The sequence below is a fragment of the Tachysurus vachellii genome, chromosome 25 (genome assembly GCF_030014155.1).
Source record: "Tachysurus vachellii isolate PV-2020 chromosome 25, HZAU_Pvac_v1, whole genome shotgun sequence".
Classification (NCBI taxonomy): Eukaryota; Metazoa; Chordata; class Actinopteri; order Siluriformes; family Bagridae; genus Tachysurus; species Tachysurus vachellii.
Window position 1 is genome coordinate 912,501 of NC_083484.1, and position 23,747 is coordinate 936,247.

Below are 23,747 nucleotides of genomic sequence, written 5' to 3' on the forward strand. Positions count from 1 at the left end.
GGTTTAAATAATGTAGTAAAGTATAATGTGACTGAAGTTCAAGCAAAACATTCATTTTATTACAGTGTGTATAACAGTGTTATTACATATTTATACAGGAGTTTAAATACACACAAACACATGATATGTAGGTGCAGATTACAGCAAGAAACGTTTGTAATACGTAAGATTTATTACAATATCGGATCTATTTAATGTCATCTGCAGTTTTTGTTCTAGTCAACATTCGTATGTTAGTTATTACAGCTTCGTATAACTGTTATTACGCTGATTGCTAAACTCATGACAGATTATAACGTTCAATTGAACCTGTAATATAATAACTTTTATTATTTATAATAATAAGTGTTTTCTATAGTAATAGGCACAGGTTTACTTATTTAAAAAAAAAAACTATAATATTAATCGCTATGGTAACACGTACGTCCTGTAGCGACGTGGATAAATCCGGATTAATCCGAGGCTATTTTAACATGTCACTAGTTAATTTTTTAATTTCCAGACTTTTTTTTTTCTTCCTCTATTTTTCGATATTAATCTCTTGGTCGTCGCTCTCACCGAGGTCGACGTAGAACCTTTAATCTATATTATGTTAGTGAAATGTGATCTTTTCCATTTAAATCAGCAAATGTTTGACAGAAAAGAAAACAGTTACCTGTGAATCCCAAGCTGCTGATTTGTGTTCATACATCATTATTATTGCTCTTAGGATTCTGAGTATTTGAGGTAAGTAATGTGATGCGGCGTAACGGAGGAGTTTAGCAACAGTGTTTATCTTAACAGGCAGAAAAATGCTGTGCCTCTGATAACTTGTTGTAGAAAACATGTATCCAACTCTCAATACACACACACACACACACACACACACACACACACACGAGCCATCCGCCTCAGACGAATCTATATTCACAGTAGGTGAGTGTGTAGTGAGACGCAGCTCTGAGAGTTAAAACTCTTCTGCTCTCTTTCTCTGTCCCAGGATCTCAGGCGGGTTTTGGCACTCCCTTTGCCTCGAGCATGGGCACTAGTATGGGCTCCAGCAGCCTCGGAGGTACCCGCTGTTTTTACACACACATGAATACACTTCCCCAGTACACCTCCAGCATCCCAAATGGTCTGGAGTGCACGACGCTTACTGAAGCTGGAGTAATGTTGCAGATGTAGATCTCAGTAGACAGAGCAACATCCTGCTTTGATCATCTCCTCCTGCTCCTCCTGTATTCTCCTCGTTTATGATTTATGAGCTGTTTTATTGTGTGTGTGTGTGAGATCTGAGCCTTCGTTTTTAAGCGTGTTTATTTTTTTTAACAATTGGCTCTGTCTCTTGGCAGCTTTTGGTAGTGGCCCGGCGTTTGGCGCCTCGGCGACAGGAGGCTCGGCGTTCGGTTTTTCTGCTAACAAGCCGTCTGGAGGGAGCTTAAGCGCAGGTGTGTGTGTGTCATAGCACCCTCCTCTCTCTTTTCCTCACACTATCACTAGCTGTGTATTACTGACATCATCTTCATTACACCGTCCTGAAGGTATCTGTTCGTGCGGCGTGGATCAACAACAACTCCCACGTTCTGACTGTGCACATTTACATTTAGAGTTTTATTTACATACGAACGCTTGATGGACAAAATCCTGCATCTGCCTTTAGACTTAGGAGTGAGTTTGAATAGAAATAATGTGGAATGTGTGTTCTGTATGTAATTATCCGTGTTGTCGTGTTTTCTCAGGGTTCGGAAGCTCTAGCACCTCTGGGTTTAACTTTAGTAACCCGGGAATCAACGCGTCGGCCGGTCTGACCTTCGGAGTGTCCACGACGCAGAGCGCGGGCTTCGGCACCGGAGTCCTACAGCTGAAAAAACCTCCAGCAGGCAACAAGAGAGGCAAAAGATAGAACAGAACAGCAGGTCAAGTGATGGATAAAGGGACGTAAAAGAGTTTCAGGCCACAGGGCGTGAAGATTATCGACTGGTATTTGTGATGGATGCAGTTTAAGGACAAGAGTGTGTGTGTGTGTGTGTGTGTGTGTACACAAGCATTCATATAATGTTTGAGAAGTATCATTTAAAGAGCACTGACATGACTCTTTTATGTAGAGAATGTCTGCAGATGGTCATTTTGTTTTTGTCTGTGCTTTGTTCTGGTGTACAGCATGTCCTTGGTCTGTCCTTGCCCTGTCCTTGCCCTGTCTTTGCCCTGTCCATCACTTCAAAACGTCCTCTGTTTTGTCTCAGTATGTTCTAATAAATGATAATGTTCAGTATTTTGGCCCTGATTTGTCTTGCATTGCTGTTTTGTTGTTGTTTTTCCTTTGTTTTTTTTTCCTGAGGTTACCAAAACGTTTTCAATACTTTATGTGCAAACTTTAATAAAAAGCTTTATTAATAAAAAAAGAAACTTATTTCTTCAAGGTGTCTCGTTGGTTATTTGCAGCAAGAAGCTAATCATTATTACCAGAATTGAAGCGATAATTAGAAAACGTGCGTTTGTGCATCTTATGATCCAAACATTTTATGAGATTGTAAAACGCTCGGACATTTTGCTTGCACTAAAAAAAACAAAACACTTGTTCTTGTAATGGATATCGAGGAATCAGAGTCTAGGAATCATATCTATGAATCGACTCTAGGTGTCGGATCTTAAAAGATTCGACTCCTCCCTCCCTGTAGTGTATATCGTAGAGATTAAAGATGGCGCCTTCACACGTCCTCAGATGCTGTCAGCGAGGTCTGGCTTGGATTCCAGTCATTTTTATCGCTTTAGTTGTGTGCTGGTCGTATTACGCTTACGTAGTGGAGCTGTGTGTGTGTAAGTAATGAATTTTAATCAAACTTCTGAGTATTTTCTGAGGTAATTGTGGTTAAACCTGACGCGTTCTGAGGGAAGGAAGTGGCTGTTTGTTCCTCACAAACTGTACAGCTAGTTTGTACAAATCCTCACACACCGGGGATTTTTTTTTTTTATTAGTTAAACTAACGTGACGTTTCAGGGTTTTGTGATAAACTCACGTGTTTGACGATGTATTCGATATGAAACCTTGTCACAGACCCGTCCTGTACACTACACTAAAGCTAACTAGCTAGCAACAGTCCATTGATTCCTCCATCACACAACACGACACGACGCCTCGGTGTTTATCATTAAACTCTTTATTATTAAACTCTTCTCTTCACTTCGAGTGGATTTCCAAGTGATCTGAGACGAGACGAAGTTTTCAGATCGATCTACACGGATATATTAAAGTCACAGCGAGTCGTGGAAGTTAACTAGCTAGTTAACTAGTTAGCAGACAGTTAAGATGAAGGACACAAAAGAAAAACTCCTTAACGTTTTAGATATAAAACAAAAACGTCATAAACTATAACTTATTTACAGAGTCACTATGTTATAATACTTCACTACCTGGTTAATATCTTACCTGTTGCCAGGTAGATTTCCATCTGCAGTTATTTTTATACCTCCACATTTAACTGCTAATAAAACAATTAAATAATAAATTACATTACATCTCATGGTCATTTATTATATATATATATATATATACACACACACACACAAATTATTTTTGATCCTGGATCCATTCAAACCGATGCATCGACATTAAAACGAAAGGTTCAGAAGTCAGTTTTATTTCTTTACTATAAGAAACAAGCACACGATTTAAATCAGCTTTAACAACAACAACAGGACTGTTGTTTGTGTTTGTCTTTGTTTATTGTCAGTCATTATGTAGACACATTACACTACACAGTGGATGTAGTGGACGTTACGCGTAATACGTGGATGTGAGTGGGACTATTTTATTCATGACATTTGTGCAGATTTAAATATCTCTTTTTTTTTTCTGCAGTTTGTTTGAGCAAAATGTATTTTTTTTAATCTATAAAAACATAGCAGCCCTGTTGGGATGCACGTAGAACACTTGTGATGGTGTTTTTGTCACATCGACGCACCCTGGGAATGATGTTAGATATCGGTCACGACTTTACAAACACAAATTTTGACCTAGTGATTATTTAACGTTGTGTAGTTGCTTTATCCGTTGCTGCGATAAACCGAGTGCCAGACAACTTCCTTTATTATTTATAGAGCTGAAGAAATGCCAACGTTGCATTTGATGCCAAAATCAAAACTGCTAAATTGCTTTGTGAGTTAATTGACCTCCTTTCCTCTTTTCCACAGTCACGGTGCCGAGTCTCGGAGAAAAAGGTGAGTGATGTGAAAGCTGCTGAGATGTTTCTGCTTTTAGGTTCTGATTATTAAAGTTGATGGAAAAATATCTGACTCCTTATGTGTGTGTGTGTTATATGAGACCAGTTGGATTTGTTGGTTGTGTGTAATGAATTTGTTTCATTGCTGATGCATCTCTCTCTCTCTACTCTCTCTTTCTCTACTCTCTCTCTCTCTCTCTCTCTCTCTCTCTCTCTCTCTCTCGTTTTTAACTTCTTTGCTCCACACAGTTATCTACTTGGTCGTTTTTCATCTCTCCTTCATCATGTTTGTTTGGTCTTATTGGAAAGCCATCTTCACGAGACCAATGAATCCATCCAAAGAGGTAAGAGAATTAAAAATAAAAAAAGAGCTGATGAAGCCAGAGAGAAGAAATACCAAGACTGTTCATTCTGACCAGTTCCATTCATTCCCAATTTAATCCTGACCAATCCCACTGGTTCCTGAAGAAATCCACATTGATGAAATTCTGAACAATTCCACTCATTCCTGATTAAAATCCCACTCATTCTCTAAGAAATTCTGATAAAATTTTGACACTGTGTGTCTGTGTGTGTGTGTGTGTGTGTGTGTGTGTGTGTGTGTGTGTGTGTGTGTGTGTGTCTGTGTGTGTGTGTGTCTGTGTGTCTGTGTGTGTGTGTCTGTGTGTGTGTGTGTGTGTGTGTCTGTGTGTGTGTGTCTGTGTGTGTGTGTGTGTGTGTGTGTGTGTGTGTGTGTCTGTCTGTGTGTGTGTGTGTGTCTGTGTGTGTGTGTGTGTGTGTGTGTGTCTGTGTGTGTGTGTGTCTGTGTGTGTGTGTGTCTGTGTGTGTGTGTCTGTGTGTGTGTGTGTGTGTGTCTGTGTGTGTGTCTGTGTGTGTGTGTGTGTGTGTGTGTGTGTCTGTGTGTGTGTGTGTCTGTCTGTGTGTGTGTGTCTGTGTGTCTGTGTGTGTGTGTGTGTCTGTGTGTGTGTGTGTGTGTGTGTGTGTGTGTGTGTGTGTGTGTGTGTGTGTGTGTGTGTCTGTGTGTGTCTGTGTGTGTCTGTGTGTGTGTGTGTCTGTGTCTGTGTGTGTGTGTCTGTGTGTGTGTGTGTGTCTGTCTGTGTGTGTGTGTCTGTCTGTGGCAGTTCTGTTTACCCAAAGCTGAGAAGGAGCTTTATGAGAAAGAAGAGCGCCCAGAGACCCAGCAGGAGATCCTGAAGCGAGTCGCGAGCGGTCTGCCGCTCTACACTCGCACTGGCACAGGAGGTGAGAAAATCCAACACACAGTTCTGAAATCAGACATAATAATATTATTAATAACATTAGTAATAATACAGAAATCTTTATTCCCCCTGAACAGCCATCCGTTACTGTGACCGCTGCCAGGTCATCAAACCGGACCGGTGCCACCACTGCTCTGCGTGTGACATGTGAGTTACAGCATCGATGACTCAAAACAGTCAAAACTGTAGACATTTTAATGCTTTTGATTATTGTGTAATACACGTGACATCAGTATAAAGAGACACAAACACGTCCCATGATGTATATGAGGAATAAAACACTTGTATGGGGTTGATCAGAGGTTGAGTCGCGGTGTAACGATACACTCCGGTTACGGCTCGATTCGCTATAATGGTTTCATGATTCAATTCGATTCAATTCGATTCAATTTGATTCTCAGAATATTGGGGGTTTTGTTGTTAGATCGGAGGGAGAATAAAGTGAGATGATGCACAAAACAAATGATATTTCCAGATGTTTAAGAATGAAACTGTTTGCTGTGTAACAGGTGTGTGTTGAAGATGGATCATCACTGTCCCTGGTGAGTGAACTCATCTGTGACCGAACTCGACTCGTGCTCTTTGTGTTTATTTCTCAACGCCGCAGCTTCCTCTTTTCCTAACAGGGTAAACAACTGTGTCGGTTTCTCCAATTACAAGTTCTTCATCCTGTTCCTGGCCTACTCGCTGCTGTACTGCTTGTTCATCGCTGCCTCCGTGCTGCAGTACTTCATCAAGTTCTGGACAGTGAGTAATCATCGTGACTGCGCGTTTTCACTTTGATTCATTCAGAATAAACCAGTGCACTAAACCTGGACATGACACGTGAGGTGGGGAGATATGAGGAAAAGACCAGAACCTATTTAATGTCTACAAAATTTAGTTTTTTTATTATAAGTATTTTTTAACCTTGAATTTTTAAGACACTTTTTTGCTTCTTTGTTTGTTCTATTATAAAAAGCATATCATAAAAAAACGACCGAGAAATCACTTCAACATATCACTCTTTTGTATCTTGTGCTTTTCTCTCTCTCTCTCTCTCTCTCTCTCTCTGTTTCTCTCTTTCTTTTTTCTCTCTCTATTTCTCTCTCTCTCTCTCTGTTTCTCTTTCTCTCTGTTTCTCTGTCTCTTTCTCTCTCTCTCTCTGTTTCTTTCTCTCTCTCTCTCTGTTTCTCTGTTTCTCTCTCTCTCTCTCTCTCTCTCTCTCTCTCTCTCTCTCGCTCTCTCTGTTTCTTTCTCTCTCTCTCTTACTCTCTCTGTGTGCCTATATATACTGTATATATACTCTTTCTTTCTACCTCTTTCTGCTCTCTTTTTTTTCCCCCTTTTTCTTTCTTTTTTCCTCCCTCTCTCCCTCCCTCTCTCTCTCTCCCTCCCTCCCTCTCCTTCCTTCTCCCCTCCTATCTAACACTCTGTCTCTGTTTACACTAAGCTTTGCCGGAGGAAATCAGCAGAGAATTGTCCGAAGGTAATCAGTGGTGTTAGTGATTGTTAGTGAACGTGTTTACACCAGCATGGGAATTATAAACAAATAAATAAACAAATCCCGCTTCATTACTCTTCTTTTTATTTCCTCTTTCTCTCTCTCTGATTGTCTGAATGCTGTTTGTTATCCAGTGGAGTCGCATGATTACATGTGTGTCTTAATTTTGGCCTGTTTCTCCACACTTATTTATTTATTTATTTATTTATTTATTTATTTATTTCACCCCCTCCCCTCCCCATGCACTAAATTTCCCTCATGTCATGTTATTGACTATTAAGTACGTTAGATTGGGTTCATAAGAAGATTCTGTCTGAGTTTCTGAGCTCAGATTTACAAAACAACTCCTAAAGATGGAGCGATTCCACGTTTACTGATCAGTATCTGATCCTTAATCTTAATCGGTTTCCTCGTCTTACTGTGTTTATTATTAACTAGTGTTGTTCTGATGATCAGTTCAGCTCCACTCCACTGTTCTGAGATCAGGAGAATTATAACACTTACAACTCCATGCAGTTTACTGTTCTTTTAAATCTTTACAGCCTTAAATACATTAATTATGTTGTTGCTGATATCGGTCAATGATTTTCATGGGTCCTTCAAACTGCCATCTCTAATGATTGATTATTTATTAACTTTCCAAGTTGTTCTGCACCTTCATTTATTACGTATCATTATTATTGTTTGTTTTTCCGTGCAGCCATGTGACTCGTGTGTTTCACCATTGTCAGTGTTGATCCTGTGTCTTACGTTCTCTCTTTTATACTTCCTCTCTCTCTCTCTCTCTCTCTCTCTCTCTCTCTCTCTCTCTCTCTCTCTCAGAGTGAGCTGCCCGACTCTCATGCCAAATTCCACGTGTTGTTCCTGTTCTTTGTGGCTGCCATGTTCTGTATCAGTATCCTCTCCCTCTTCACTTACCACCTGTGGCTTGTAGGAAAGAACAGATCCACGATAGGTACCGCACTCTCACCATCTCCACCACTGCATGTGTCCTCATGACACAATGGCTTTTGTTTTGGTTTGTTTATTTTTTCCACCTGAAGACCCCATTTTCTTTCTTCCGTTCCTTCAGAGGCGTTCCGAGCGCCCGTGTTCAGGAACGGACCAGATAAAAACGGCTTCTCTCTGGGTTTTAGCAAGAACATTGCTCAGGTGTTCGGAGACCAGAAGAAGTTCTGGCTGCTGCCGGTGTTCACCAGGTAAACGCACACTGACTGACACTCCAGGAATATCCACTTTCTCTTACTGGGGTTTTAACAACGTTTTGTTTTGTTTTTGTTTGTCCTCCGTGCAGTCAGGGAGACGGACTCACGTTTCCAACCAGGCTGGTGGTCACTGATCCGGAGCAGCCCACAGTGGTCGTACATCCTGACCCCCTGAGCCAAAGGTGAGGTGCAGTTCCACATCTCCACCACTCGGTTGTGCTGTTACACCAAATATTAAGTGTCTGCAAACGTTTTAAATGATTCATATTTAATGCCAAATCTCTTTTGATAAAAGACGTTCCTTAATATCTGGGATATTTTATTTTTTTTGGTAAAATCTCCACATCTGGCTGAAATCTCCTTCCCAGTTCTTACACTCACACAAATTTCTGACGAGATCCAGTAGTCGCTACTGTGTGTGTGTGTGTAGCTTCATTCTCAGAGTAGATTAGCACAGCAAGCTAACTGCTCTTTATTTATCTTCAGAGTGTATAAAGACGTATTTAATGAGAGGTGGTATAATGGCAGGATAAGATGAGATAAGATGAAACCTCGGAGCGGTGCTTCTCTACAGAAGAGCCGTAGATGATTTTAGTTCCCGTTTTTTTCCTCCGCAGCGTCGAAGGTAAACAGTGCAGTCCTCTCAGTGAGTCTCAGAAACATCTGCTCAATAACGACCTCCACGAAGATCACACCGCCGTAATGGCTGTAAAGACTGGTGAGTTGCTTCACTGTGTTTTGTTTAAGCGTATAAAGGTAAGGTGTCCGAATCGCAGCACCCGAGCCAATCATGATTCAAGGCTTAAACATATCATATAACACATTATAATCTAACACTAATGCACATCCTCCTCATCAGGTTCTGCTTAAATCATCATCCGCACCATGAACCGAGGGTGCCAATATTTACGGTGTAGGACGTGTATACCGTTGGGACGTAACGGCCCATGTTTGCTTTCTCTTGTCTTTCACAGATGAAAGCGACACGGTCACCGTTTCCATGGACACCGATTCCTAGCCAGGTCAGCATCCTATCTATCTCTGTCTGTTTGTCGAGGAGGAGGAGGCGGGGCGTGTGAGACGTGATTGACATGCTGTCGTCTCCTCGTTTAGGGTTCGCGGTCGTAAACTGTGGAGGAGAAACACAGCCATCAAACGTGATGCCTTAAACAACTCCATCACCTCTGCAGCAGCTCCTCGTCTGTGTTTGCATCCTGGTCACACATCCGGTCTTGGGTTTTTTGGTTTTTCTCAGCACACCGTATTTTAACGCTCATTCATGATTAATGGTGCAACTCTTATAGAACACCGTTTGTTGTTTACCAGAAAATGCACACTACCCTCGTGTTGTTAGGGGTGATTCGATTCCCTGGAACTAACTGATCTGATGTTTACATAGCGGGGAGTGATCTAAAGAGAGAGAGCTATCCACATCTCCGCTCAGTCTCCATTTACACACACACATATATATATATATACACACACACACACGTATATATAAACACACATAGCAAACATGTTTGTTACCTCCAGTGTTTGTTTTGTTTTTTTGTTGTTGTTTTCAGGTTGTGTGTTGAGTCACAGGTTCGCACATTTGCACGTTCTAATTAAATTTAAATGAACTTATATATATATATATATATTACATTATAATTATATATTATACTAAATATATAAATACAACTAAAAATATTTAATAATTCTCATCTAACAAAAATAAACCATTTCAACACAAGATCAGATAACGTGCTTCCGGGTGGATAACGACGCTAAAGCTGCTCCGGTGTTGAGTTCAGGAGTTACTTAAACAATATATTTAACAAAATGAATTAAATAATCATTTTAATTTAATTTAACTTCTGATTATTATATATTAAAACACACGGATATCTCGTGTTTCTTACTGCGGACAAAACTAAACGCTCCTAATGTCGGGTTTGGTTTTAATTCTACTAAAATTCTTTAGGTTCGATTTGGACCTCGATTTTAATTCATTAAAAATTCTGTCTTCCTTCAAGGTCGGAGATGCATTACGTCTTACTTTAAAACAGTATTGATTATGTTCTGTGGTATTGATGATGATGATGATGATGAAATAAAGCAAAACAGGATCATTGGGTCTTATCAGGGTGATGTGGTGAGATTGTGTAGAGAGTCTCAGATTTGGGGGGAAAAAAGGTTTTTTTTTTCTGCACAGTGAAAACAAGACGTCTAAAACTAGCAGCACTTAATGCTCGTGATAGACAGGAGTTAGAGAGTAGAAAACTAAAAGAGCTCCAAACTGAAGCTGTCACGCAGCTACAACATTTCACGTCTGTTTGTATTTCTGAATCGTGTGTCATTTGTGAACCAATTGACTCTTTGAGCTGAACACCGAGAGCCATTTTTCCCTCTTCGTTATTTATTTATTTTATTACTCGTCTAGTGTAACGACGAAATCATTAAATCCCTCAAACTTCTTTGCTTTATCTGAGCTGTTTGTTAGCATTAAAGTGATTCATTTTCAGTAAGTGCTTTAAAAGTTAAATAGTCAATAAAACTTGAAATTCTTCATCTGAACAGTGTATAAGTTTTTATACGGCACCGAAACGAGCGAATATGATTGTTGGTTTGTTTAGAAAATGTTCAAACAATTCACAACGTCACAAATTTAGCAAGGAGTCGTTTATTCGAACGGAGAGAGTCGAATGATTCGACACCCTCCTGGAGAAAAAAAAAAAACAACAGAATTTTCTGTTAAAGTCAAAACGTTTTCCACCCGGGAGTCCGTCAACCTGCACAAGTTCACACTTCAGATTTGTTTTAAAGCTTCTTCACTGAATCCCAGAGACAGCGCAGGTGAGGGTTTTATTTTTACATTAGGACTGTTAACAATTAGTCTGGGGACAAAACAACACGTTAGAAAGCGTCAAATCTAATATTCTGCTTTTAGAGGTATAAAGTCAAACGTTTGAAGCAGTTTTGGGGTAAAAACCCTTGTGTTTATTAGTGAGGGATTTAATTCAAAAGTTATTGTAATTTATTTAATTTTTTTATGGCTGAGCATCGAACAACGATCCGTTCGGACGTACAGTCTTTTTCAAAAGTATTGGACCGTTACTCTTTTTTAAATTAACATACCGATATGTAAATATCAGAAAATGAACACTAAATCTCAGATCTGGCTCATATTCGTCTCGATCCCGAACGTCCTCGGTGTTTAACTGCCCCAATACCTTTGTAGGGGACTGTATATACGGTGCACTACGTAGGGTCTTTACCGCCGTAATTACACCCTGTGTGGTGAGCTTCAGTGTTGAACCGAAAGCCTGAGCGATCGTCACTGCTTTAGGGAAGCGACTTTATTTATTTATTTTTTTTTGCTGATTAATATTCATTATACACTCATTAATATTCATCGGCATTTAAATACCAAATCTTTTCAACTCGGTTGCACTTTCTAACTGAATTTGAGAGACCAAGTTCACAGACGTTTTTAATTAATAGCACAGACGACGTGTTTACAGCTCGATCTGACATCATCACGAATCAGAACCTTTCCAAAGTATTTTCTGTTTAAATCGCATCGAGTCCATCTTCTTATTCGTCCACGCCGAACTCCGTGATCTATAAATCTACTCCGGTATCGATCCACAGTAAACATGAACAGAATTCCGATGTAGAAACGGATTCGTTGTAAATAAACTGATTCTGAACGTTACCTTTATAAATAAATGAGGCTTTGTTTAAAGAGATTCCACGTTTTTATGCATATTCATAAGCTGGTTGTCTTATGAAAAGATTTCTTTCTATGTAACTGTGTAGGTTTAGATTTATATCCATTTACTTGGACGGTGTTGACGGTCGAGTGCAAAAGTTTACACCCCCCCTCTGAAGCGTGCTTGCGTCGCTGCTTTATTTGTTTTGTCCGTTATCTTATTCCTGATATTTGGTCACGTCTCTGTGTCTGTTTTTCTTACATATGCTGTTTTCTGGATCTCCATCTCTGGCTCCATGAGCTCTAAGTATTTTGTAGTTTTTGTTACGAGTTGTGTGTTGATCCTTAAGTCTGCTGATTATAAGTTTGAGCTCATCTGAAGTTGTAGAACAAACCTGAACACCAACCTGGGATTGTCGAGTCAGTAAAATGGAATAAATCCTTATGATGAGGAGCAGAATCCTCTGGGTTTATTGTGTTTGTAAGGCAGTGATTCAGTATTTAATGACACAAATGATTTTGCCATTCGATTCGGATCAGATGATTCACCTTTGATCAAATGTGGTGATGATGATGATGATGATGATGGTGTAGAGATTCTTATTTATTTTTTCCCTTTGAGCAATTTTTCCTTCATTAAACGTTTAAGGTAATTGTGTCGATTCATTGACTTTTTAATCGATCCATGTTTTGATTGATTCGTCTGTGTGAAGGTGATTTACTAAAAAAGAAAAAAAAAAAAATTATGAGGCTTTTAGAATAAAACAAAACAGTTGTCACTAATTCAATAAATCTCATCTGAATAAAATAGACTGTTGATGGGGACACAAACTTTTGTTCATGCAGGAAAATATTCTTCCTGATCTCATGTTTTTGAGTGGGGGGATGCTAACTTTTGCACTCGACTGTACATCAGGCTGGTTCATTTAAAATCTGACCTTGGTCATTTAAGGCTGCTGTGTTTTTTGCCAAATAAAGGGCTGAATATCGGAGCTCAGCTCAGCTCTGTTCTGTTCTGTTCTGTTCTTCTTTTTCATTTGAATGTCATGTTTATTTATTGATTGTTTTTTCCTGTCAGTATCAGTGCTGTTTCTTGTTCCTCTGCTGGTTCTCAGCGTCTGGTCAGGTGTTTCATCTAGAAAATGTTCAATATTATTAGTGTTTATTAATATCCAAAGTGTGTGTGTGTGTCTGTGTGTGTGTGTGTGGTGATCAGTGTCAGACGTCTATCCAGATCAGTACAATATGTAGAGCTTTGCATCAGAAAACTTGCTGGAGAAACACAGACGTGTGCAAGCTTGAGCCACTGATTCCTCGAGTCTATGCAAATTAGATCTAAAGGAGCAACAAAACCTAACGATCAGATCGAACGGTTCCTCAGACTGATCCTGTCATTACTTCAGTTCCTCGCTCAATACCTCTGATTCCTACCTGAGATTATTTCTACACACGACAGGACAGGACGAGACATGACACGGGAGAAAAGGGCGGGATGGGATGGGACACAACGGGACAGAATAGGACAGGACAGGATGGGACACGACATGGCAGGAAAGGGCGGGATGGGACAGGACAGGATGGGACACGACACAGCAGGAAAGGATGGGACAGGACAGGACAGGATGGGACACAACATGGCAGGAAAGGGCGGGATGGGATGGGACAGGACAGGATGGGACACGACACAGCAGGAAAGGATGGGACAGGACAGGACAGGATGGGACACAACATGGCAGGAAAGGATGGGATGGGACACGATGGGACGGGACACCCACAAGTGACAAATGATTTGTCATGCAGTAGACTGAAGCGTACAAATATTTTTTTAATGTTGCAGATAACAATAATGAGTGTAATTAAAAAGCCCCCACACAGGTTTCTGAGCTCCGAATGTTCAAACACTAAACTGATGTAAGCTGATGTATTTTTTTATGAATCCAAATCTACAGGAGTTTCATTCCAGGCTGTAGGGTAGAGGGGTGTAGGGAGGTTGTGCTTCAGTGGAAATGTGAAGATTTCAGCACTGATTACTTTCTTTCTCATGAAAAGCAGGTTAGTCTGTTTTTGTTTGTTCGTTTGTTTGTTAGTTAGTTAATTTTTTGTGTGGTTTTATTTTTTGGACTTTGTTTAAACGCTGTCGCAAAGTTGTTCTGAAAACAGTGATATTTATATCAAGTCTTTGCTTTGTGTTTTTGTTTTTTTCTCTCCAGTTTTCCTCCGTCTCTCTTCCTCCCTCATCACAGCACTGATGATCTGATTTCTTTTAATCATCCATTTTTCTTCCTTTTACACCTTTAGAAGCCATACTGAATTCTCAATTTGGAATTTTTCAAGATCTCTTTACTTTGGACCATTTTTTATTCCCTTTTTTTTACAAAAAAGGAGGTTTTATGGCATGTGGAGTAGCTTATATTTGTAACCTGCTTTTTTTTGTCAAATGTTTCAGGATTTACACAAAATATTGAACGGACTGTAAAATGTTGATCTCACGTCTATTTTTCTCGTCTGATTAATTTGAATCTTGATATTTTGTGAATGAAGTACATGCTTATGTGAACATGACTAAAAATAAACGTGCTTTTATAGAAAAAAGGAGTGTGTGTCTGTATGTGTGTGTGTGTGTGTGTGTCTGTGTGTCTGTGTGTGTGAGAGAGAGAAAGAGAGAGAGAGAGGGAGACCCTGAACTCTGTTCAGTTCAGTGACAGTCAGGACATTGAACTCCTCTTTACACATCAGAAGTGAGGAATTTCAAATAAACTCTAACTTCTACCTCCTTTTGGAGTTTATTTCTCTGGAGTATCGACTTATTCCATAGAGAAATGTGTAAAAAATACCTGTGTGTTTGTGTGTCTCTACTGTGTGTATATAACAAATTCAAGCATGATGTCTGTGAAGGGCAGGAAATAAAAACTTCAGTTTTAATCAAGACATGTTGCTGCATGTGATTTGGCTTTGCTGCACGTGAGTGTGTGTGTGTGTGTGAGAGAGAGAGAGTGTGTGTGTGTGTGTGTGTGAGAATAATGTCCTGACTTGCTCATAGTCATGTAAGTCTGCTCAGAGTTTAGAATATTGTCTGATGTCTAACACCTTCATTAGATAATGTTTTATACCAAAATGATTTTCATACATTTACATTTACAGCATCTTATTCAGAGCGACATACAAAAGTGCTTAAGTCTCTTATTATTGAACACATTCACTCTGTTTCACTAGACTACAGACTCAAGATACCATGAGCCTAAATCACACAAAAGGTTTTCTTGTTGTTTTTTAACACACACACAACAAACGGGATAAAGTGCTAGTTGAAGTGTTTCATGAATAATTAGGTATTGAAGGTATCCAGTGACTCGGCTGTCCGGACCTCCAGGGGAAGTTCATCCCACCACCTCGGTGCCAGAACAGAAAATAGTCTTGTAGTAAACTTACCTCTTACGTTGAGAGATGGTGGGACCAGTGGAGCAGTGCTGTAGGTCTGAGGGTGTGAGGTGCAGTGTGAGGAGTGATGAGGGCTTTGGGGTAAGAGGGAGATGGTCTGTTTTTGGCTTTGTAAGTGAAGCCAGTGGAGGAACACAGCAGTGTGGTGGTGTAGAGAACTTAGGCAGGTTGAAAACAAGTCACACAACTGCATTATGGATCATTTACAGAGGATAAATTGTGTTCATATGTAGACCTGATAGAGAGAGATGCAGAAGTCCAGTGTTGAGATGACAAGAGACTGAACAAGTACCTGAGCAGCCTGTGTTTACAAAAATAGCCGAATCCTTCTAATGTAGAGAAGAACCGACATGAGCGAGTCACATTAACAACATGCGAGGAAAAGGACGGTCGATTGTCCGTGTTTACACCAAGGTTGCGAGCTGTTACTGAAGGGGAGATCAGATCATTATGCAGGAATATTGCAAGATCGTGACCTGGGGATGAATCACCTGATGATCAGCAGTTCAGAGCTTCTCAGAGAACTATTGAGCCTTCACCCATGATACGTCCGCCAGACACGCTGAGATCTGAACAGACGCTGTGGTATCCGAGGGCAGGAGAGAGAAGATAAGTCGTGTATCATCAGTGGTAAGAGAACCTGTGTGAGGAAGTAACATCACCAAGAGAGTGAGTATACAAGGAGAAAAGAAGAGGACCAAGTACTGAGCCCTGTGGGACACCAGTGGAGAGTCTGCGTGGAATCTACCACACACACACACACTAGTAGAGCATTGTGGGTAATTCAGGAAAATGTCAATCAAATAAAAATCATAATCACATGTTGATTATGTTCAAGGTTAGTGTTTTACTTTCAGTAACAATAAAAAGGGATGTTTGTAACAGTAAAAAAAAAAAAAAAAGGTAAAGAACATTAATAATGTATTTAATAATCCAACATCAATAATTAGCGCAATCTTGTACTTTATATACATTGGAGCTGGAATCACGTGACACTGACGGACCAATCAGATGATGAATATAGTAATTAAATGAAAAGGTTTGCAGACAGTTAAGTAGTTAAATATTTGGTGTGTTTGGTCCTGAGCTGGTCTGATGTACTGTAACAGGTTCTGGCAAAGCAGGAAAACATTTTGGAAAGTACTATGAGTGATGAGATCATGAAACGAGTCGGCTCTCTGAATCGGTTCCTTTACGTGACCGTACATTTTACATGAGCCGATTTTCCCTTTTTTTTTTTTTTTTTTAGTTGCAGATAAACACAGTCACTATTGCTGCGTAATTTAATCAGGTGCAATTAATAAAACACGGAGCAATGTGACCTATGAGAAGAACAATCAGAGGTCTGAATGTCACAACATTGTTTACTGAAAAACAATCTTAATGAGTCAGTTTGAGTTCATAGAGTCGACTCTTGTTGATGAGACAAAAGATCAGACAAGTTTCAGACATCATATACAATTAAACTCGACATTACACTTTTTGGTTGGTGCATTTTTTCCCCAAACAAAAGTAAAAAAAAAAAATCATTCATTCATTTTGTTTATTTTTGCATTAATGTAGTTTTTGTTTATGCATTTTGTTTATTTTTTGCTTTAATGTAGTTTTCTTAATGCATTCTGTTTATTTTATTTTATTTATTTATTTATTTTTTGCATTAATGTAGTTTTCTTCATGCATAAGGGATAAAACAGATCCATCATTGATTACAGAGTGAGAAAGAGCACAGAGACGTCACATGACCACTTAAACATTCCCCCTTCACCAAGTCTCCATGGACTGAAAGTACAGCAGCCTACAGGATTCCTGCTGGACTGAATCTCCCCGTTCGGAGACATTAGTGTTGTATTTAATTGAGATGTTTTAATGTTTAACCTCCAACAGTGAGTTTGTTTGCACGCCTGCAGGGGGCGGGACTGTGCAATTGGGACATAAACCGTGCGGTTGTTCATCTTCACTGGATATCAGAGTCTGAATCAGAGTTCCTCTGAGCTCAGTGTGGCTGTGATCCGGAAAACACCCCGATGAGACACGGACTGAAGTGTGTTTTTATTCAGATCTGCGTGTGAAAGCGTTTTGAGAGTGAAACAGTGAAGTCGGATCTGCAGGATGACCGAAATCGACCCAAGATGCGCACAAGAGCCGCCTCTGGCTCTCCAAGTGATTTTACGTAAGTGTGTGTGTGTGTGTGTGTGTGTGTGTGTGTGTGTGAGTGAGTGTGTGTGTGTTTGTGAGTGTGAGTGTGTGTGTGTGAGTGAGTGTGTGTGTGTGTTTGTGAGTGTGAGTGTGTGTGTGTTTTCTGGATTAAACTCATTAAATTGTATGCAAAAAAACGGAAAATACTAAAACCTGGTCATGCAAAAAAAGGAGAATGTGGAAAAAACAACAAACAACAAACAAACATAAATACTTTGGTTTATTAGTTTGGAGGAAAAAAGCAAAAACAGCTCAGGGTTCTGGAGCAGTTTGGACTGAACCACCTGGTTCTGTTTGTTTGTGTTTTTATCGTTATTTTATTTTTACCTCGAACAGAAGTCTGCACTTGTTTTTGTTCGTCTTTCTTTTTTAACAGAAAATAAATCCAGATGTTGTTTTTAAAGCTCTTTAGTCGTTTATCTGGTTAAATACGCTGCACTGCCATCAGAGTGTGTGTCCTGTTCTATGAAGATCTCCATGGTGTGGAGGTGAAGGTTGGAGTGAAGAACCCGAGCGTCCTGCACAGAGCTCTGACTCAACACCACTGAACACCTTTGGGATGATCTGGATCTCACCGATGCTCTTGTAGAACGTGTGAATGAACACAAATCCACGCAGACGTGATCCAACGTCTGTGTGGATTGTTAGGAGAGATTTAATAGCGTAGCCGTTTTCTGCTGGATTAAGCACATGGTCTTGTTAGTGAGCGTTGTGGACTTTACCCATGATCTCTCATGGGTCATCATGTGTGATGTTCCTTCATCACAGAGACAACTTTGTTCTCTCTATTTGCGTGAAAACAGATCTAGTCTGACATGATTAAACATGCCTCGTTTGGCTCGGTGTCTGTTTTTACCTGTCTTTGTATCTAACGTCTGGTCTAACAGAATAGAAGCCTTTATGTTGTCACATAAACATTACAGCACAGTGAAATTCTCTCCTTGAAACTTGGGGTCAGAGCTCATGGTCAGCGGTGATACAGCACCCCCGGAGCAGTGAGGGTTAAGGGCCTTGTTTAAGGGCCCGACACTGGAAGCTTGGCGATGCTGGGGCTCAAACGCTGATCCTCCAATCAACAACCCAGAGCCTTAAGCACTTGAGCCACCGCTGCCCCCATCACTGAGTCCAGGGGAATGTGTTTGGAGTAAATTAACGATTGTGGATTTCTTTGTGAAATGCTGGAGGTTAGATGGATGAAGAAGCCTGTTGTTGTTGCCATGGAGACTCCCGTTGTCAGAACTTCTGCTAGTTGTTGACTCTTCAGTTGATGTAACCTGAAAGTGAAGGAAAAAACCCAGACAGCTCAGTGAAAACGCTTTTTGTAATTCAGGACCACACTGCTGAGCTAACGTTACTGATTATTAGTGTGTGATGTTTCTCCACACAGCGATGTGTGTGTGTGTGTGTGTGTGTGAACGCTCGGTGGTCTGGGAGTTTATATTATCTGTGCTTTTTCTCCCGGACAGAGCTCGACGTTTTCGGGATCATCCTTTACGCCGCACTCACTTTCATGGCCACGGCGTCCATGCTGCTCTACATCGAGGAATGTGTTTATATCTACAGGAAAGTTTCCTCCAACAAAAAGAGCGCCATCATCTGGGTGAACGGAGCCGCCCCGGTGAGAGAGGCTTCTGTTTACCTGAAGTGCATCGTGGGAGATTTTTCACTTTGAAAAAAGTAAAATGTGTTTTTTATTTCATTTTATTTTATTGCGAAGGTTATCGGTGCCATGTCCTGTTTGGGAATGTGGATCCCGAGAGCCACGATGTTCACAGACATGACCTCAGCCACGTGAGTGTGAACGTGTACACAAATCTTCAAAAAAATCAATCCTAAAACAAACAAATGAATTTTTGGAACCTCATATAACCTCATTTTTGGCTGAAGATTTATAATTCTAGAGACTAAATTTTCTCAAATTAGTTCCTTTCTTTTTAGCTACAAAAATACGAATGACCTGTTTATTATGTTGAACCATGCATACGTGTGTGTGTGTGTGTGTGTGTGTGTGTGTGTTGCAGGTATTTTGCCATTGTGGTGTTTAAGTTTCTGATCCTGATGATCGAGGAGTGTGGAGGTGACGAGGTTTTTCTGAAGCATTCAGCCAATAAGACGCTCCGGATCAGTACCGGCCCGTGCTGCTGCTGCTGCCCCTGTCTGCCCCCAGTGCCCATCACACGGTAACACACACATACACAAGCCAGAGTAACATACGCACTATATGCACTGTACACGATAAGCCCAAAAGTTCACACCCGTATGTGGCTCCGATCCAATCTGTTACCACAAGGTCAGAAGCACTCGGTTGTGTAGAACGTCTCAGTTTCTCCTTCACCTTCACTGAAACTCAATCCCTGATCCATCATGACAACGTTCCTGTGCACAAAGCAGCTCCATGAAGACACGTTGTGGAGGTGAAGATCTCAAGTGTCCTGCACAGATCCTTGACTCTGACTCAACCTTCACCGAACATCTCCGAGATAAACTGGATCTGGAGTCTCCTCAACATCCCAACATCAGAGTCTGATCTCACGGATGCTCTAGTAGAACGTGTGAATGAACACAAATCCACACAGACATGATCTTGTGGAATAGCTTTCAGAAGAGAAGATTGGAGGAGATTATAACAGCAAAAAGAAGAGAATAACAAGAAGTACATAGTGTATGGGTGTGATGGTCAGGGTGCACATACTTTTGGCTGTAGACTATAGTGGACAGGACAACAGTGAACGTCCTGCTGGTCATTAAACTCTCTCTAACATGGTACCTTAGTCAGGTCACCTGAATAACCGTGGGGTCGTTACACCTTCAGGGGAATTAGTGACCTGTCGAAAAAACACCAGCTCGTTATTAATACCAGGAAATCTGTCCGGGTTTTATGATCGGATCTGATTTCACTGAAGGTGCCGTAATTTGATTTTTAAAAAGTTTCTTAAAGAAATAATGAATACAATCTGATCCTGTAAGAAAAGGGAAAAGACTGGAATTGTATGTAAATTTAAGAGAAGCTATAATTTTGGGTAAGTTGTGTTTTAGTGATGTATTTTCTGTTCCAGTGAAGTCAAGACAAAATGTAAATAAACATCATTTTTAAAGCTTAAAAAGAAAAAAAAAACATCACGTGGATATCAGCTGATTTCAGTATCATCAGAAAAGGAAAAGTGGCAAAGTATTTTCTCCTGGAAAATCAGGCGTGTTTCCTTGTTTGTCCAGAAGATGGCGCTGTAGTTAATGACATATGGATTTGTTTCCTTTACAAGCTCTTAGTGAGTCAGAACAAAGGACTAATAAGTAAAAGTTTATTGGTGTCAGTAGTCGGTTTTTGCTGATAAACAATAATTCAGGTTAATTTATTAGGGTGAAATGATGAGCTGTTACTATGGAAACGGGAACGTGTTCGAACGAGTGCATCAATTATAGAAAGACAACCAACGTCAGCTCAGTGATGGAGCACTGTCGCTTGTGTGTGTGTGTGTGTGTGTGTGTGTGTGTGTGTGGTAGGCGTTCTCTGTTCATGCTGAAACTGGGCTCCTTCCAGTTCGCTCTGCTGAAGGTGGTGTTCACCATCCTGTCCATCGTCTTGTGGACTAACAAGAACTACGACGTGGCTGATGTGAGTAGAGTCGCTCGTCTCAGCACCGCGTGGTCGACTTGTGTATGAAAATGAGATGAGGTTGTAGTCTGTGTGTTCGTTCAGATGAAGATCAGCGGTGCAGCGATCTGGATCAACCCCGGCGTTGGCGTCCTCACCATCATCGCCCTGTGGCCCGTCTCCATCATGTTCATGCACGTACGCAACACTTTACGCAGCATGAAGATCGTCCCCAAATACGCCATGTATCAGGTGAGTCTCTGCTGAATACAGTCTCTGATTCCATACAAAGTTCTGTTCCTGATGTCGTGTCGATCTCCGTCTCATGTGATGGAGATAAACACGCTTCAGTGCAGGGAAGCGATTTATCATCCAGTTATTTCATCAATTCAAGATGAATGCATGGATCCATTTGGTAAAGTTTGCTAACTTTGTCCTAATAAAATCAGATTGTAATATCTTTGAACTTTTGTATCCAGTTAAGTTAAGTGAACAATGACATTCTGTGAAACATTCTGCTTCTTTTTACCCATGATGCCTTTGTGTGTGTTGTTCCTAAGCTGGTGCTGGTGTTCAGTCAGCTGCAATCAGCCATCATTAACATTCTGGCCATGAAGGGAACGATTGGCTGCAGTCCGCCGTTTTCCTCTCAGAGCCGCGGTTACTGTGAGTTTCACACCACTGACGTAATTAAGTACAAACACCAGAACTCATGAATATGCAAATTAGAAACGCCAAACTCCTCCTCCGTATCCTCCTGCCAGTAATCTGATTTATTCCACGGCACATAAATAAACCTGTTCTCTATATAATAACAGTGTTACCATAGCAACCGTCGATCTGTTCGTTGGTGCTAATTAACTTAGCGCATTATTACTCGTCGTACGTAATGTGTAGTCGCTTACAATTTGCATATCAAACATGATTTTGTGACATGAATTAAGCTCGTCAAAGGCCCACGCTGGCACGAGGTCTGAGGTCACAGAGGTCTTATTAGTGACATCACAAATGCAGCTCATACGTAGCCCCGCCTCCAAACCAGACACACGGTTTTGTATTGGAATTAATAAACGATTAAAAAGTCGATCAAGACGTTAAATGCTAAACGTTTGAAGTTTTGTTTTTTTGTTTTTTTTTGCCCCAGTGATGAGTCAGCAGCTCCTGATCTTGGAGATGTTCATCATCACGCTGGTGACTCGCTTGTTGTACCGGCGTCAGTACGATCCTGTTCCTTACGGCGACGGCGATGAGGAGAAGAACCTCGTTCACGTCGTTGATTCCAACGAACACTGTGGGAAAAATAATCATTAAATGTTTGTTTTATTGGCACGACGTCACACTCACACCCGGCGGAACACAGACCTACTGTATACGTATGTGTATATTTTTGTATTTATAAACGTGTGGCTCATTTTTGACCAATCAGATACAGTATATTTTTTAAACCAAAAGCACGCACGAGCTCCAGACTGTCTGTAGGTCTGTCCGACTCTTTACACGAGAACAAGAACAACGTTTTACATCTTAATGTTATTATTATTACTGTTTTTCACTTGTAGCCCTTTTGCACAAGAAATGCAGAATAAATCCATGTGGAATTTGATGATCTTCACCTTCATTTCTCTGGAAGCGTCTTCGCCGTCTGGACCTGATGGTGGAATCGGTGTTTAAACTCTCTGTTCTTTCTCAAACTCATCAGATTTTGTGTCTAATCATTTTTGAGAGATTTTAAGATGAAGATGTAACGATCTCTTTAATTAAAACACAACCACTTTAAACAAGTATAAATAAAGTTCATTTGAACCTCGAAGTCGAAACCCAGAAGGTGGTCTGAAGAGGAAACACATCTACGTGTAGACGAGTGGAAAGTCCAGTGAGAACGACACACAATAAAATCGTACAGATTTTCCCAGAGAGCATTTTGCCCTCACAGCTCCATCTTCTCCCAGTTAGATTCCAGCTCTGTGTGGAGTTCCACATATTCTCCACATGTTCTCCACATGTTCTCCACATATTCTCCACATATTCTCCACATGTTCTCCACATGTTCTCCACATGTTCTCCACATGTTCTCCAGGTTTTCCGGTTTCCTCTCAAGCTGGTAGCTGGATTGGTTTTGCTAAATTGACTCTAGGTGTGAAAGATGAGTGTGTGATTGTGTGTTTGAATGTAAGGTGAATTTTCCGGCTTTGTGCCCAATATTCCCAGGATAAGCTCCTGACCAGGATAAAGATGAACAGATGAAGGTTGACTAATATCTAATCTGATGATAATGAAACTTCACATCAGCTCCTGTGTCTCGAGATACAATCAGCTGCTGGTTTATTATCCGCCCTTTACACTTATAGTTGTACTACTACTGGTTATAACCTGTCTGTTGCACAGAGTATTGACACCACACACCCCCTACACACACCCCAACCCCCCCACACACCCCCTACACACACCCCAACCCCCCAAACACACCACACACCCCAACCCCCCAAACATACCATACACCCCCTACACACACCCCAACCCCCCAAACACACCACACACCCACCCCTACACACACCCCAACCCCCCAAACACACCACACACCCCCTACACACACCCCAACCCCCCAAACACACCACACACCCACCCCTACACACACCCCAACCCCCCAAACACACCACACACCCCTACACACACCCCAA

General features: G+C 40.7%; 3 protein-coding genes across 5 annotated transcripts in view; all 3 read left to right on the forward strand.

Annotated features, from left to right (window-relative positions):
* nup58 (nucleoporin 58) overlaps positions 1 to 2,389 on the forward strand; it is a 17,410-nt gene extending 15,021 nt beyond the window's left edge. Inside the window, exons 12-14 of one of the 3 annotated variants that reach the window (XM_060861816.1) lie at positions 980 to 1,051; positions 1,332 to 1,427; positions 1,719 to 2,389. In XM_060861816.1, coding sequence (XP_060717799.1) covers positions 980 to 1,051; positions 1,332 to 1,427; positions 1,719 to 1,882 — 332 coding nt within the window. In that variant the 3' untranslated portion in view covers positions 1,883 to 2,389. The remainder of the gene's footprint in view (positions 1 to 979; positions 1,052 to 1,331; positions 1,428 to 1,718) is intronic. The other 2 variants (XM_060861817.1, XM_060861818.1) reach the window with 2 other exon arrangements.
* A 256-nt stretch (positions 2,390 to 2,645) lies between these two features.
* On the forward strand, positions 2,646 to 14,435 carry zdhhc20b (zinc finger DHHC-type palmitoyltransferase 20b). The gene is made up of 13 exons (XM_060861410.1): positions 2,646 to 2,796; positions 4,171 to 4,197; positions 4,449 to 4,543; positions 5,321 to 5,441; positions 5,536 to 5,605; positions 5,968 to 6,000; positions 6,085 to 6,205; positions 7,764 to 7,896; positions 8,014 to 8,140; positions 8,236 to 8,328; positions 8,764 to 8,864; positions 9,121 to 9,168; positions 9,260 to 14,435. The coding sequence occupies exons 1-12, from the start codon at positions 2,679 to 2,681 to the stop codon at positions 9,162 to 9,164; spliced, it is 1,083 nt and encodes a 360-aa protein (XP_060717393.1). The 5' UTR covers positions 2,646 to 2,678; the 3' UTR covers positions 9,165 to 9,168; positions 9,260 to 14,435.
* A 2,801-nt stretch (positions 14,436 to 17,236) lies between these two features.
* On the forward strand, positions 17,237 to 22,672 carry slc51a (solute carrier family 51 member A). Its single transcript, XM_060862201.1, has 8 exons — positions 17,237 to 17,451; positions 18,944 to 19,095; positions 19,195 to 19,268; positions 19,499 to 19,657; positions 20,979 to 21,090; positions 21,175 to 21,321; positions 21,630 to 21,735; positions 22,214 to 22,672. Exons 1-8 carry the CDS (start codon positions 17,391 to 17,393, stop codon positions 22,378 to 22,380), a joined length of 978 nt encoding a protein of 325 aa, XP_060718184.1. The 5' UTR covers positions 17,237 to 17,390; the 3' UTR covers positions 22,381 to 22,672.
* The last annotated feature ends 1,075 nt before the right edge of the window (positions 22,673 to 23,747 follow it).

Coding starts and splice junctions, on each gene's coding strand:
- zdhhc20b (XM_060861410.1), top strand. CDS start 2,679: ATGGCGCCTTCACACGTCCTCAGATGCTGTCAGCGAGGTCTGGCTTGG. Junction 2,797..4,170: donor CGTAGTGGAGCTGTGTGTGT/GTAAGTAATGAA, acceptor TCTTTTCCACAG/TCACGGTGCCGAGTCTCGGA. Junction 6,206..7,763: donor ACTTCATCAAGTTCTGGACA/GTGAGTAATCAT, acceptor TCTCTCTCTCAG/AGTGAGCTGCCCGACTCTCA.
- slc51a (XM_060862201.1), top strand. CDS start 17,391: ATGACCGAAATCGACCCAAGATGCGCACAAGAGCCGCCTCTGGCTCTC. Junction 19,269..19,498: donor ACAGACATGACCTCAGCCAC/GTGAGTGTGAAC, acceptor TGTGTGTTGCAG/GTATTTTGCCATTGTGGTGT. Junction 21,091..21,174: donor AGAACTACGACGTGGCTGAT/GTGAGTAGAGTC, acceptor GTGTTCGTTCAG/ATGAAGATCAGCGGTGCAGC.